General features: G+C 40.5%; 2 protein-coding genes across 10 annotated transcripts in view; both read right to left on the reverse strand.

Moving 5' to 3' along the window:
- Positions 1 to 978: 978 nt before the first annotated feature.
- On the reverse strand, positions 979 to 12,853 carry LOC145439749 (EF-hand domain-containing family member B-like). The gene is made up of 12 exons (XM_080317365.1): positions 12,726 to 12,853; positions 12,133 to 12,282; positions 11,264 to 11,444; positions 10,863 to 10,992; positions 9,749 to 9,859; positions 9,117 to 9,200; positions 8,833 to 9,055; positions 7,191 to 7,410; positions 5,790 to 5,961; positions 4,836 to 4,959; positions 3,777 to 3,878; positions 979 to 1,130 (listed from the first exon to the last, which is right to left on the reverse strand). The coding sequence occupies exons 1-12, from the start codon at positions 12,837 to 12,839 to the stop codon at positions 1,065 to 1,067; spliced, it is 1,677 nt and encodes a 558-aa protein (XP_080173491.1). The 5' UTR covers positions 12,840 to 12,853; the 3' UTR covers positions 979 to 1,064.
- A 1,852-nt stretch (positions 12,854 to 14,705) lies between these two features.
- LOC145439720 (uncharacterized) overlaps positions 14,706 to 16,754 on the reverse strand; it is a 40,039-nt gene continuing 37,990 nt past the window's right edge. For all 9 annotated transcript variants that reach the window (XM_080317295.1, XM_080317291.1, XM_080317293.1 and 6 more), the window contains 3 exons: positions 16,255 to 16,425; positions 15,072 to 15,179; positions 14,706 to 15,001 (listed from right to left, as the gene is read on the reverse strand). In XM_080317295.1, the coding sequence (XP_080173421.1) occupies positions 14,834 to 15,001; positions 15,072 to 15,179; positions 16,255 to 16,425 (447 nt within the window). In that variant the 3' untranslated portion in view covers positions 14,706 to 14,833. The remainder of the gene's footprint in view (positions 15,002 to 15,071; positions 15,180 to 16,254; positions 16,426 to 16,754) is intronic.

The following is a 16,754-nucleotide window of genomic DNA, read 5'->3' on the forward strand; positions in this document are numbered from 1 at the left end:
ATTCTTTGTTGAAACCTATTGACGGGGTTTCGCCACTATGAGAAATGCGAATACATTACCGACGCTGTCTTTCGCGACCAATTGTCTCATTTACGAACAGTGTTCCGTCAACAACTTTTAGGTGTAGTAACTTATCAAATTGATGCTTGCTATAACGTATGTAATCACGTTTACAGTTACTGATGATAATCCATACCTCGACATCATCACAAACTATGTGTGAGGTGTTGTCAATACTCGCATTGTGGGTTATCATTTAACCCACTAATTCAACGCATCACCCTCACTACGAAATCCAAATTTATAAGCGTGAAGTATGTGGGCATGATGGGAGGAAAGGAAAATATATTCATTTATATTTCAATTCCTAAATATGATGCGCCGAGTCGCTGGAATTGATCCGGATTATCTATTACCATTCTGGGTTTGAACGAGCCGTATGGACACGATTTTACACTCGGTACATTCAGCGTTTCTGCGGGGTGTAGGATAAGTTATCGTGGGTCCCGGCCGATGCTATAGTTTTATAGCGGATGAGTATTGGAAGTGGATTAGGGAAGTGGATTGGGAAAGAATCCGGATGACTTACCGCAACGCTGGAACGACAGTCGTACTTTTCTGGCGCTTTCAAAATTATGTAAGTGTGACCATAACCAAGCAAGAACAAATTAAAATCTTCGAAGTCAATTCTAACTACATATTGCTCCTACATATGCATCCAAGTGAAAATGCGAGTCACCTGGCAGAAATCGATAGAATAAATAGTCTGGTTTGCACATCGATCGTTGACAATGAACGATTCTTTCGAACCGATGCATGAAGCGTGGCCTAATAACACCCTACAAAATTCTATATTTCAAACAATCTGACACCGCCGCTTTTGTGACGTCACGTTCCAACTATGAAGTCTGTCGGCGAACATTTTTCTCCCTATTATACGTCTCTCGTTCACTCATAGTAAAGTAGACAAACACGCGATTTTGTGTAAAAAAATTTTCTAATACGTTTGTTAGCAACATTTCACATTGTCACACAGACAAGAATACAGAGTCTTGCGTCTCGTCTCAGCCAGCGGTGATGACCTGGGCCTGGATGTCGTCCAGCACGTTGCGAAAGACTTCCACCGACACCTGATACGAACAAGGGATCATGTGATTAAGACAAAAGGCGATCGATTGAATCACAGTGTATTAAAGAGAAAGGAAACGCGCTATAAAGAAGACTGCTTTGTGGTTACGCGTTGGCGTGAATTACGTCATCACCCAGCGAGAGATTGTGGGAAGCATCGAGAATCGCGATATATATATTACGATTTCATTCAGCAGGGGTGACCTAACTTTTTCCAAGGCGGTTGTGATTACACTTTCGTAAACATTTTCCAAATGCTGATATTGCGAAGAGTGCATTCTAAGATTCATAACTCCCCGCGCAATTACAGCCTTTTACAGGTGGTGCTAGCATGCTGTTCGTTTTATTGCCGGTCAAGAATTTTACAAGCTTCAGAGTTGGACATTATTCACTAAATATCGACGTTACGATTTCCAAGATGTACGAGCAAGACCTTGGGTATTAGATTCGATTCGGAGTTTTGAATGTCAGTCAGCTTTGTCGTGTCGTTTTCCGTTAGTCGAAATACAAGCAATTACTACTAAATGATTACTAATCCATTCTCAAGATCACCGGACCACGACTGGCCTATCGATCTCGCCTTCCATGACATGCCATTCTATTTCTTTTTGCTTGCTTTTATCGTATACTATCTTATTTAATTTTCATTCAGTGTGCATGCCTCCTCTTTACACGGCCTACGCCAAGGTGGGTGTCTGATTCCATAGACTACTCCAAGTCGCTTCGACACCTTCCTATCTTTTCATTGTATTCCATTTTGTGGTGTATTGAGCTGATAAAATTGCTAATATACCAATGATGACGACGCAGCCGCCAATGCCGGAATTAATAACCTCCGATAAACCGGAAAAAGTATGCGACTCATTGACCAAATGCACTTTTTGAAACTACTTACTCGAGAAATCTTCCAATCTTTAATTTTCTATATCTACTTGAAGTGGTTTTGGCACGTCTACATGTTATTGAGTAGACATTCACGGCGACTTCTACTTCTACTTGAGTAGGAAAATTGACTAATTTGACAATTTTTGAATTTAGTGGACAATATTACATCCGTCGGCTGCATTGTTGAGCCTGCGTCGATTGTGCGAGAAAATTGTATTCCTGAAATTGATTTGAAATGTGCACTGTTGGGGCTGCATCAATAAGCAGTCGCGGCCCGCATTGATTCGACTACAAGTTGTGTCGACAGTCCAATGTTCCCTCCAATTTTTGACGAGTCTGCGCACGCTCACCAACTCACTGCGCAGATCCTTGGACAACAGTGCCTAACGACTAAAAAAAGTCATCACTTCGCATTTTTTGTGCGCAACATAGATTTTCTGTGCGCAGTGACCGTGTCAGCACTGCGCGTTTGCGCACGTGCGCAGCTTAGAGGGAACATTGGTCGACACCGTTCTATCTTTCCTTTGTGTCGCGATCTTGAGGTGTTTTTGAAAGAATAGAATTATTAATCATAAACTCACTCTCGATAGTCGCATTTAGGCACCTCTGTATATTGTGCCATACGCGTCAATACCGCACGGTTACGGTGCGACGAACGAAAAAAAGTGCGTTGTTGTGTGTAAACAGAGATGCCGTGATATATTCAAGCAAGCGAGCGAAATAGACAGCGTTCGAACAATATGGAAGGATCGAATTCTGAGTTATTATTATTGCGAGCCGGATTAGGACTTGAGTGGTGAATGTTTTAAAAGTTGATTACGACTATTCGACGCGTTTGTGTAGTTGTTATATACTGCATTGAGTGTGCTTGGTCGTTTCGACATCTTGCATGGTCGCATTTTGTCCTGTCCATCGCATTGTACATTGTGAGCGGATAAACATAACAGAAACGATGATTGAATGGTGATATTGGTTATAGCATTTATGGTGTTTTTATACCATAACGTTCATATAAACCAGATCGATATACGCTATATATGATTTCTGATCTGACGACTTGTAACACGGCCCACTTCTTGTGATTTAAAGACACCACTTGCGCGGATTAGATGGCGAGAGGGGCATATACAAACCTTCAACGCTTAGGTCGGAATTATGAATTCGACCTCGGCTGGACTCGAACCCGCAACCCATTGGTGCTGCAGCTAAGGAATATAACACTACGCTATCTCGATCATAAACGAATATATGGTGATAAACATCAACACAGGGAAAACTGTTTAGGAAGCTAACATATATAGAGAGAGAAACAAAACATACGAATATTATTTCCATCGTCCAAATCCTACAGCTTTACATCTCACAAATTCGTGCTACTTTAGGCCACCAAATCTGATCATTGCACGAGTGGTTTTATTAACGTCTGGGTACAGTTGCTGCACAGCGACGTTATCCCATATCCCACATATTGTATTTTAATATTCGCACATATCTAACCGATTTGTGGTGAATAGACTCGGACAGTTAGTCGCGGCTTACGACGCTGTTAAAACTGCGAACTGGAATTGAAACATGGGTAAATACGAGCTTGAAATCGAGGTAATCAATCAATTCGGCTGTTCGACTGTTTTGCGCGGTTGTGCAATCGCCTTTACGGCAAGTAGCTTTGAAATTCCTGCATACCAATGCGGGGTTGGCGAAACCGCTTGATTACAGCCATTCGCAGAATTGGAATTGCTTAAACGCAAGAATACAGCGGCTACCTCTCTGTTGCCTTGCGGATCTTTTTCCTCGGCTATTTTCCAGATGTTCTCGAACGTGTCGGGACTCATCTCAACGCCGATACTTTGTAATATCCTCTTCATCTGAATGAACATTGGTGAAGACGGTAGGCATGGGCGCATGCGAAATTGACACTAGGGTGTATGTGTGTGTACTAAAGATTGTGGAGCAACCAGAACAGATGGCGTTACATTGTCAAAATTATAATTTTAAAACTAAAATAAGGCTTTTCTCCATGGTTTATCCGGGGAAAACAGGAAGAATAAGCTAATATACAACAGTTACCGACACGAATCGCGATCTCACGCTTGGATTCCACCCAAATTCCTGATAGCACAGTTGATGAAGAAATTAAATATCTCCTGCCCACTAAACCAGTTAAACTCTCGGGATAAACTGCAAATCTACGAATCGTCCAAGCATAACCTCCACGATTATGGCCGTGCACAACGATTCGAATGTTATCTGTAATTATTCAGGATGTGATCGACTTGTAACAAGCACACAAATGGCAATGGAATAAGTGCGTTAACAAAATACCATGTTATCTTTAATGTGGTATATGACTGCTGGGACCATTTTCTTTGTGGTCGCATAAAATGTATCTTGTACATATTAAACTTTCGCCCTGTGATGGGCTCATAGCCCGACATATGAGCATGGGGCACAATGGAAAACGGCAGTTGAGCATGAGACACTTTCGCATGCGTCACTTGAGCACGTAACTTTATAACCGCAAAACTAACCCTAACCACAAACACCACCCTGAAATTTACCCTTATATATCTCCTAACCTCCACCATAGCCCTAACACATCACTAAATCTAACCCCAACCCGTTATTTAACCCACATGCCCATGTGACGCATGCCCAATTGTCGCATGTCGAATCGCCGCATGGACCGATATATGATGCAGTGATGACGTCAGCAAAACAACAATATCACGAAATTCAACATCAGAGTGTAGACACCGCTGGTGCATCTTTTGACTAGCTCAGCTAGCACACGGGTCGGGTATGTACAAGAAATTGACTGTTACCTCATCTTTTGTTCGTGACATGAAGAAGTCTGTTTCGTAAACGCCTCGTTGCGAGTATATGGACGGATTGACGAGGCCGTACGCATCGGATTCATCTCCGTAGTTCGTACGGTCGCTGACACGTCTGGTATGTAACGAAATACGCACATTACACGCGTTAGTTTGTTTGTTTGTGATGTTCATGGTGTTTATCGACTGCTATGGTCATTTACACCAGGCCAATTTTCTTCATTCCGTAGCTGCCGACTTGTAGCACGGCCCACTTTTAGGCTTTTACAAAACACCGCTTACACGAATGATATGGCGAGGAGGAGCCTAGATAAACCTCCAACACTTAGGTAGGAGTTCTGGAGTCGACCTCAGTCGGACTCGAACCCTCCACCCATTGGTGTTGCAGCTGTCGATTAGGCCTATACCCCTACGCCATCTCGCCACAATACACGCATTAGTATAGTACGGTCGATATCAATGAGGAGACTTTTCTGTTACCCAGTGACATAACGAATGCAGCCTAAACCGATCTTAAAATACGTATTGATGTCAATTTCACTCCACCCGGAGCTGGCCAAGTTACCATGAATCAGAGATGGTCAGAGACTCAGAGTAGTCAGCAGTATTACTCCAGTAGAAGTAAAAGTAACACCGTACCTTTCTACTCAATTACAAGTAAACGTAGTGATTTCTAGGACATCTCAAAACTACTTCAAGTGGAAGCAGAACATGAAAGGTTGGAATAGTACTCGATAAGGAAATTTCAACAAATATCCTTGATCGAAGGGTCGCATGCGTTTAGCAGTTAATCGTATGTGGCTGCTTTTGAAATGGCAAGATGTAATTGGCATCGTGACTAACGCAAAACGACCGATGACACTGCAAACATGTGTAATCTTCAAATTCATATTTATTTACCACGATACGGGGGCTATTTTGTGCAGTGACCATGCGGACATGTACCTTAAATGGGGCGCTGGTAGGTCCGCCCTGACAGTAGGAACGCCGTATGTTCGATATTGGAAATTCCTCATGGGACCTGTCGATCCCGCGCCAATCAGAGAGGACGATGTTTTGTGATCGGTTATGGCCTTGTCGATTTGCTTCTTCAGCGTAGGTGTTTCAGGAGGTTGGCCTGAAAAACAAAAGCCGTTTTGAGAATCGGAAGCTTCCATGTATTGCACTTACGCAAGTCTTGCAAGGGCATATTCTAAGGAAATAGCATCAAGAACCAGAACATCAGGGCTCTTCAAAATTTTTTTTTCTCAAATCGTACTGGCTACTTGATAAAATTGTTAGGTTACCTAATTTAGGCCTACACACCAAATTTGGTTCAATTCCAACCAGTGGAAACGGAGTTATGGCCGTCGAAAAATTTGGATTATGAATAAAATAGTATTTACGGTGACCAATTCTTTAATTATTTATTATAGTGGTGCCCACCGTAAATACTATTTTATTCAAATCCAAATTTTTCGACGGCAATAACTCCTCTTCCACTGGTTGGAATTGAACCAAATTTGGTGAACATCGTTTCTATACACAACCTAACACTTTCTTGAGGTGAACAGAAAAATTTCAATTTTTTTGCTATTTATTTTAATATAATAAATAGAAACTTTCTTTTCCTGTAGCAATGCGGCTATTGGTTGGAATTGAACCAAATTTGTTGTGTAGGCCTAAATTAGGTAACCTAACAATTTTATCAAGTAGCCAGTACGATTTGAGAAAAAAAGTCATTTTTGAAGACCCCTACTGAACATATTGTGATAAGGAGCCTAGATAGCATATACCGAGGAATAGGCTACTTAATGACGAAAACTACTCCTTATCACAAATATCGAGTGCTCACGATTTCGACTGTGATCGAAGTACAGACAAGCGAGAGAATATATTCGGCTGGTGTCAATGATCAAGTGGATGAGTGATGAATAAGTTCAGCTGATCACATATTCAAGTGATCCTTCGTCATTTTGGATATAATTTTCCCAGAATGTCACAGTCTCAACAACCACATAAGTGACATAGCATGGTATGTTTTAGCATGATGCCAGGCCACATATGCGCCGTTAACTCATTAGATTAGCACTGTTTTCCTACATTACACATGATCTAGTTCACTGCCGAGGCGTAATGTTAAATCACCAGCTCGATTAATGACTGTTGCGTTTCTTTTGAAATATATGCGGCTTTAATGTTTGTTAGATTATGATGTGTTGTCAAATATATCTAAAATGTTCCATCAAATTTCGTCGAATATCGAGATTAAAAATGAAAATTATGGAACCGGCCATAAAGTTGGCGCGGATTGGCGATTGAGAACCACTCCCTACCATACTCTGCCACTAATGCATCAACAGCTACCTGACGAGTTGTCCATTGCTGTTTTGACTTGCGTCGCCGAGAAAACGATCGGCATCTTGTCCTTCCAGTTCAAGAAGTTTGCGAATTTGACGTAATCGATGCCGCCTTCCTCTCCGCCGCAATACGACATCAGAAGATACAGCATTTCATCCTCAATCGGGACGTTCAACTGCCAGCACACGGTCCTCAATTCTTCGCCATCGATGAAGCCGTCTTTTTTCTGTTGAAATTGAAATCGAGTCTCTTAGGCTGTTGGTCGTGATCCGTGCCAGGGTTGTAACCGAGTCACAAGTCAATCTCACTTTTATAGTTTTGACTCGAGTCAAGGCAAGTCATTTTCAATGCACCACCGAGTCAAGTCCAAGTCCAAGTCAGCGAAAAGAATCTAGTCCGAGTCACAGTGTTTTGACTCGAGTCCAAGTTATTATGGTCACCGTTCAGTTTTGAGTTCAACCCACTTTTTTCAACTCTGCTTGAGTGATGTAGAATGGCTCGCATTCAAAATATAATAACAGTTTTTGGCCATTTTCCAAGTATCAGGACTGGGGGACGAAATACCAATTATGTGGCAACTTTACCATTCTTCAAAGTTACAATGAAATATCTGACTGGGCCTTACTAGTCTCGAGTCATATGACTTGGTTGTTACGCACAATGACTCGAGTCAATACAAAAATTAACGCCAGTCAAGTCGAGTCATTGAACGCATTTGAAAAAATGACTCGAGTCAAGCCGAGTCATATAAAAATGGCGACTCGAGTCGAGTCATCACAACCCTGATTCGGGCTGGTCTACAGTTGAGATTACCGGACCATGGTCAGAGGTGGTCAGTAATAAAGTACTTCTACTTTTCAGAGTACACAAGTCAGTTTTGCTAATTTGCACCACTTACTCAATTCGTTGTGCTTTTAGCATACTTCCACTTGCACTTGAACCGTTTTTTCGACAAAATCCCTTACTTTTTAAAATTTGAAAAGTGTAGAAAGTAGTTTTGGGATAGTCTGCATCAATTTTGTGAGGGAAATTGTCGGGAGAGCTGTGTGAAACAGGCCCTGTAGCACGGTAACTGAAAATATTTTGGAAGATTCTACCTATTTGGAGTGTCATTATTCATCTATCACCTGGTAAGGGTAAGTACAAAAAAGCTCTAAGTGAATTCGACTGAATGGCATTAGGAATATTTCTCTGCCCACAGTTGTATGACACATATATCTTGAAACAGGCAAAAGTGTTATTCCCACAGCACAAATACATATTCCAGTACGACTCAATTTAAAGTTTTGAAACTGAGCTTTTAGGAGTTGCGATAAAATGAAAATGAAATCCTTCATAGCAGATTGCGAGGAGGCTCTACGAAGAAAAATGTGGATAAATTCTTACGTTGGGAGTTTTATCAGCATCTGTTTACATGGTAACTACATAGTCCACTGTTCAAGTTAAAATTCATTGATAGGGACAAACTTGAAAAGACCACAGGGGTTTAGGTCAAGGGATTGCTTTTTGGAGGTTATAATGAAAAATCACATCTCAAATGGCTTCTGTCAGTGTTACCAATATATGCTACTTTTGGATAATCCGATTTGGATTAATAATTCATATAATGGCAAACACGGGCGACACTCGTAAAGAAATTATAACTAACCGTATCATAATGCTTGAAAGCAGCCGCGAGATTGTCGAAATTGTGATAGTTAGCTTTTTTCAAATGTTGTCGTATTGCATGCATTACGCCCCTCTCCCTGTCGCGGCCCCTCAAATAGGTATCCGGAGAACGACCGTGAAGCAAGTCCCCAGCTCCGTACTCGTCGGGCCGAAGTAGGATACCGAAAGTGTGGTCACTCGGCACCTTCAGGGTGTCCGCAATTCTGAAAATATTTTAGAACCAATTGTATTCGGGCTGGTCAGAACAATAATTTCATCGCTTACGGATCATGGACTTTTCCCAGTTGAGGGTGATTCCTTTCCCGAAAATCGTCGACGCGTTTTGAGACAATCTTTGCCCCTCTTTCCCTACAAGAAATATTCAAGTTTCAATATTTGAATTTTGAAGCTGAAATTTGATAAATATCCTCTCCAAAATGGATATTACTTCATTTGGGCAAGAATTTAATTTGTGAATGAGTTTCCCAGCAATAATGAAACAGGTCGGCTAGCAGTCAAAATCCAAATACGAAATAGGGCAACCCCAATTCCATGCCCTTTCCGATCTGGCATCACCAGATCTCAAGCATAGCGTGTGATAATTGTTTATGAGGAAATCAGTCGTTAACTACGGACTGATATTTTCCAAGGTTTGATACAAATTTTTACATATGACAAATGAAGTCAGAAATAATGAAGAATATAATTTTTTTATAATGAGAATGATTTTAAGAAGATATAATTGATTCCCAAGCAATTCCAAATGACTAGGTGGAAATTCATTGACAAAATGAACATAACAATGAAATGTGTTTATTCTTCAAAACCTTACCCGATAGTACACCTACAATATGCCTATGCCTATACCAGTGGTGATCATAACCAAACCGTTATTGAATATAAGTTATATATCATACGCTTGCTTGTCGTGCAACCAATTCAGTGATGACTTTGTGAGACGTCCATCATTGAAATGAGGCGTTTCAACTCCGAATGTCGACTCTCGTGCGATTCGCGACCAGTCGTACCTGCGCGTAAATGTCTATTTCAGAAGACTTGCATTCGCAATAGTAAGATGAATATGGAAACCCACACAGCAGTAGACATAGCTCAACAGTATCAGTAATATTTTACTACCATATGATCACTTCAGGATGGTGCAAGATCAGAGGTGGTCAAAGTAGCTAGTGTCGGTGACCAAGTAGAAGCTCAAGTAATGCTGTAAATTTCTACTCAATTATAAGCGATATACATAACTACTTCAAGCACAAATAGGTCTAAAAATACTCGAGTAATTAATTTCAAAGAGTAGATTGGGTAGTGAGGCCACAACGTTTAGCAGATAAACAGATGTGTATATTCTTGGGATTGCAGGATGAAAGGTGCATATTCGCGGCTAACACAAAATGGCAAATAACACTATTAACATATGCAATTTTCAAAGGAATATCCAGTTGCCATAATACAGGACTCTACTGCCCAGTTGAAGCGAAAATTTCACTCACAAAGGAGATGCAAACATACGCAAAAACTATTGTCAACTTTACAAATTTCCAAAAAAAGTAAATAATTTTGCCCAAGACAAACTGAAGTAGAAGTGAAAAAACGTAACCAACTGACAAAGTAGTGCAAGTTGGCAAAAAAGTACTTTGTTACTGACCACCTCTGCACAAGATACCCTACGACCCATTTTTACACCTTAAACGCGGCAGTGTTATCATTGTTTACAAAATATCCCACCCTCAATAAGAGAATCATAAATGATATCTCAAACAAAGGTACAATGGATAATGGTACATTCAGGATCCCATTAAAACGTGTTGAATATTGACCGTCAACAATCAAACAGCATTCGCAGCAGTTTACATCAAAATATTAAACTTCCAACCAACATATTATGAATGATAGAAAATAAAGTAGCTTGACAGAATCAGGCGATTGAAAACACATATTTCAAAAAACTATAAATTCCTTAGACAACACAAGATAAAGTGGGGTTGTACAGACCATTCCAAGATAAGGTTGCTTTACCTCCTGTCGTACGTTTCACCCACATGATAATCATTGTGACTGATGGTATACAACTCGTGTGCAATTTTAGATTCTTCATCCACGGTAGCGCGACTCTTCGGCGGATTTACAACCTCACCGGCAACTTCATCTGATGCAACATAATATGTTTTATTCTATAAAGTAAAATCAAGTTTTTATGTTGGACACGTTGGATGGGTAATCGTCAGCAAACATCAGAAAGATTCTAATTTTTAGCTGTCTGATTGCAATGAATAACAGCAGAATACCATATAGATCCACATGATTCACAGTCCAGAAATGGATTCCTTAAAATGTAGGCTACTATTCGCATTTTGCGGCAATTAAAAATTTGCTGCAGATACAAAAGAAATAGCCGGTGTTACGAGGAGTGTTCCTACCTTTTAATGTTCTCACTCCAAACGTAGTAGTCAATCGATCAATGTCCGCAGCCATAAATGGTGTGTTGTCCCTTGATTTACCAAGGGGTTTATTGATATAGCTCTCATAGAGAGATTCTTTCTTATCATCCATACGCGATTGAAAGCGCGTTTTAGGTGCGGGACTCACGAGATCAGAAGCCTGCAATAGAAAGGAATTGTGAATTGATATGTTGTCTGACTTTTGCAATCTACTGAATTTCAAGCAAATAAGATTGATTAAATTTTCTTCGTTTCTCAAACTGTGTCCGGGGGTTTGTTAGGGACACACAACGCACTATTCTATGACTTTAAGTCAATCTAGAAAACCACTGTGAGTTTTGTGCAATTTTGATGAGTGTAAGATATGCAAGCAAGCAAGATCGTTCAGTTTCAAGGCCAAAATCTGTACACTTATACAGTCTTGATCACTGCCGGTTGATCTAAAATAGAGTTGGTGGGCTGACACTTTCGTTATCATTGTCTGAATGAATGTCTCAACACTGTATTTTTTCTTTTGTGAGATCTGCAGGATGGGAATCTGCCTTCACACTATTTTAATAATTCAATACAAATGCAGGACTGAAAATTTATAGTTTTGCCATTTGCTGTTAATGAAATAAAAGAAAATTAGTAATAATATTGGAATCGTAGCATTCTTATGTATGTTCAATTCAATTTCAATTCAATTTATTGCTAAAATTTTTATCATTTCAATTTACCACAAGATTGCGATACAATGAAAGGTAGGAAGGTGTCGAAACGACTTGGAGTAGCCTTCGAAATCAGACACCCACCACGCGCGATTTGCAAATCAATGAAACTGGAATACAAAAGAAGTATTACAGTACCTTCAATGAGCCAGCTGTGGTAACTCCATGGTAATATTTCGAAGCTTCGTCAGCATCGTTGGCTTTTCCATGGTGAACTCGGGCCAGTCCACAGCTGGGTCTTCCAGCATCGGTGTTGGTAAATTTATTGACAATTTCGGGAACCTTCGGCTGAAATACAATTGAAAGCAATAACCAAATATCAACATTTAAACCTCTTATGTAGCCTATCTTAAAATGGGAACTTATTTATGCAGTTTCAATGAATCAATTAATAGGCTGAAAAGTTGAGCACAAAAACACCTAAGTCACACGCAAGAAGCCGACAGAAGAAATAAAATAAATCTTTTAAAAATTTCAGCATTCCCCAGCATATATAGCACTTGTACCACGGCACGGCATAGAATCATGACGGATTCCTTGGTTGCCGACTTACCGGTGCCCTTTAGCATGGCCCACTTTTGTTCTAGGATTTTGTAACACACTACTTATGCGAATAAGGTGACGATGAGGGCCCTAGAAAAACCTCAAGCCGTAAGAACGACCTTGCAGGCGCGAAACAACACTATCCTAATCGATCGGCATTCGCCACCGCTCACAAGTAAAGCACCAACCTCCGGCCCTGATGGATGAATACATTCACTCGCAGATCCACCTAGATCGAAAACCTTTCCAGCATATGGAATGCTTGGTGTGGTATCCCGGATCTTATCTTTATTTCTCTGCATCTTTTTAGATACAGACCATTCGTACTACAAAAATCTCGCAGATTTGCGCCTTGGAAGCTGTCGCCTGCGCGGTGAGTTGTGAGCGGTTGCTTAGTTACCATATGCATTCATGTGTAACACAATAATAATGACATACCACTGATATGTAGTGATGCTGAGTCTTTTGTATGTTTCTAGGCTTCGTCGACAGCGGTTGAGATTGCTATTCGTACTATAACCACAGTCTTTACATCTCAGTGATTGTAATATAGATTTACATCAGGGCTGGCCAACCTTTTCAGCCAAAGGGCCACATTCGATTGACGGACTGTTGCGCGGGCCAATAGCCGCGCGAAGCGCGAAAATTTTTAGAAGTTCAAGTAAATAATATTGTCACCTGACTATATTGCGGGCCTGCTGTATATCGCTGGGCTCAGTTTGCAAGGACTGGGCTATCGGCGTCTGGACATATCGATATCGAAAGTTTCGACCAACATATATACGTCCATCATTTTGTGCCTAGATAGGTTTCATAGTCGACGGTCTTTCTGCGAGTGCAAACGCAAAGTCGCATAGGTTGAACGACACTCTGTCTCGTAATCACGAATATAGTTCGATTCAATCTGATACATTAGGCTATGCGTTCTTAAAAGCAAGAAATCGAGTGACAACATGTTGCACGAAGCGTGTAGAAAGTATTTACTTTTGATAAATCTATCGCAAATTATTCTGCTTCATTGTATTGTACGAAGATCTACCAATATGTGACTGGCTCATTGATCTGCCAATGCGTCGAAACTGATATTTTTGTCATGACATCTCAAGTGTTGCGGCCAGACTAATCAAATTTTTGGTTGGCCTCACAAGTTCCCAATCTGTGAAATCCATTTTGGATAACATTAGAAATTTCTGAAATTACCTCTCGGGCCACTCAAAACCTTCTCGCGGGCCACATGTGGCCCGCGGGCCAGGGGTTGGCCGGCCCTGATTTACATCATCATTATCGCATTATGACTGTAACAACTCCATAATAACGCCATACCAAACAGCACCTAAAAAATCCCGACGGAAAGACTCTGCCAAAGCGCTTCATAACTTTTAATTGAGTGACCAACTAACCTTGCACAAATACATCACACAGTACATTTAGTAATGTAAGGGTATGGTAGCTTTTCAAGGATGTGTATATTAGAATTCCCTTTCGATCACGAGCATTCTTGAGAATACCTCATCTTTAGCCTGACCGTGAAAAGTCACACTACTCGTGATAAGATATTATCTCCTACCCGTCTAATCTTCGCCACTGTAAAAGTTGGACTTTCATTCACTGGCTTTACTAATCATTACTGTTCGAAACCTTTCTAACTTTCGACGGATACCAAACACAATAACAGGTTAGCAACGTGTAGGTTGTATTCTGTTGTCAATTTACACCTGAGTTCACCAACCTATTTGGAAACAAGAGCTACTTCTTGGGTACTGATTATGATGCGAAGGGCTATAAGTTGCTCTCACCGTTAACCCGTGCGCGTTGAATTTCTTCACTCTCACAGGATGAGCACTGGGTAGGGTTTCCACGACCCGCACAGGACGCCAAAGTACCAATCTCCGAGTCGAGGTTTGGGAATATTTACTGAAACCCTCGGACTCTTTGGGGCAAGCCCCATTCAAACACTGCATTCGCACTTTCCTTGGGTTGGACCGACCCATGTACAACTGTTGTTCACATGGAACCCTTCTCCACTTCGACATCCAAAGCTCTCATTATAATATTTGCTACCGCCACGAAGGGTGACTAATCTGGTCCTTACAGGCGACCTGGCTCTTGCGGGCGCCCCGTAGGCCACCCCTGGTTTACACCACTAAAGCAGGATAAAAAACTATTAATACGATCCTCTTTCACTTTATAATTCGACTAGAATATGTTAAAATAAGAAATGTGGTCTTGAAAATATAAATATGCATAATATTAGATATAATAACGATGTTTTATACATAAAACATGCTCGTGTCTACTAAATTGTCGAATCGTCACAACCATCGGTGCTACCAAGTGTGAGAGAACTATTCGAGTTAACGTAACAGTGATTTTCCAGGTTAGTGTCGCTATTCCTTGAAGAGCTCGTGCTGTAATCGTCTTTCGTCGAGACTGTAGTCACGTTTTTCTTGGTATTCCGTAAGGTCTGGAAAAGCAAAACACTTATAACTACACCGGGACAGTTATTGACGCCCATCACCGTCTCTATATCGTACCCTCTTCCTCATGGATGGGATTGTCGAAAAGCTGTTTTTAAACGAGGTGTACAATCGGTCCCGAAGTGCCGCTCCGTGAATGATTGAAAACACGAACAGCAAGATGCCCTGATAACCAAGAAACGGAAGCTTGTAAAAACTAAATCTTGATTCATCTTGATTTCCGTTGATAAAATATATCACTTCATGCAATGCTTACTCTTTTATTCCCATGATGTGTTTTTGGTTTGTTTTGTCTACATTTGTATTATTGTAAGTGAATGTAAGTTTTGAGTGTAACTACTACTGTAGTAAGCCCGGGTGGCCCGGCTTTATTAAGCCCCTGTCGGCTATCACATATTTCACTGAATTGCATTTTTGTAATGTATGTTATTGATTTGCACGATTCTCTCTCGCTCTGTCTCTGGTCAGTAGCATGTTACAACAGGTGGAGAATATGGTATATGTAGAGAGAGAGAGCGAGAGAGAATCTTTATTTGTATACATTACATATCAACATAACACTACGCAAATGTAACAGTGAAATGTGACATGCAAGGTAGACGGGAGGCTCGATATGACATAGTCTTCAGAGCCGAGCCACCCGGGACAGGAGCAATTTTCACAGTCTATAACTAATGAATAAAAAATGAAATTAAAATAAACTAACGAACGAAAGGAAAAATAAGACACAGTATCATGGACCAATTTGAAATACAATGCAAATACAATTCAGTGGTAGTTAGAGATAAGAGAATGAAAACATTGTTTTTTAAAAGCACAAGAGTCTAAATTGCGGAGATTAGGTGGCAGCCTATTCCAAACATTGACACCAATAAAACTGATCGAATTTTGTACTAGACTGGTAGAGTGGTGTTGCACAGACAGAGACAAGTTAGAAGAAAATCTGGTATGATGTTGGTGGGTATCTGAAGGTATCTTGAACAGATTACCAAAATATAGTGGCAGTTCACCCTGATGATAGCTATGCATAAATTTCATTACCTCAAATTTGAAAATGTCTTCCACTTTCAATATTCTAACGCTACGATACATGCTATTACAATTTTCATATCTAGATTTCCGACAGAGAATTCGTATGGCTCGGTTTTGCAAGACTTGCAATTAGGTAGAATGAGGTATATTTCCAGTCAGTTTGCTCGAATCCATTAATACGAAACATTATCTGTACATTTCCACACACCTGTACAATGGTTGTGATCGTAAATAACCAGGCCATGGTGTTGCGATAAATGTGATCAGTGCTGATGAGCATCAGGTAGCCAAATATCCAAGTCAAGCCGAGTGTAGTCGCCATTGATACAGAAGCACAAAGTTCGCGAGAAGAGGTCTTTCGTGAAGTCTTGTCCTTGATCTGCGAGTGAAACCAAAATACGATAAATCAGCATATACTGAATTCTTTAATGTGGCATTGGGGGCGAGTTGCAACGTACTTTCATCATTGTGGAGAAGTAGACCATTGGAATAAGCATAATTTAGATACAGAGTTGGTTCAATCGTAAGCCTCGGCTCTCAAGTAGAAGTTGAAGTAATGTACATCTCTATGCAATTAAAAATAGAAATTTTTGGGACATATCAAAACTACTTTGAGTAAAACTAGGAAATGAACGTCTGAAAGCACCGAAGTAGGGTGAAAAAGTAGATTTTGCAACGACACAGCAAATCGATACAATTTTTCCAAAA

Source organism: Botryllus schlosseri, chromosome 5 (genome assembly GCF_051294905.1).
Source record: "Botryllus schlosseri isolate E-star chromosome 5, Bs_hap1, whole genome shotgun sequence".
NCBI lineage: Eukaryota > Metazoa > Chordata > Ascidiacea > Stolidobranchia > Styelidae > Botryllus > Botryllus schlosseri.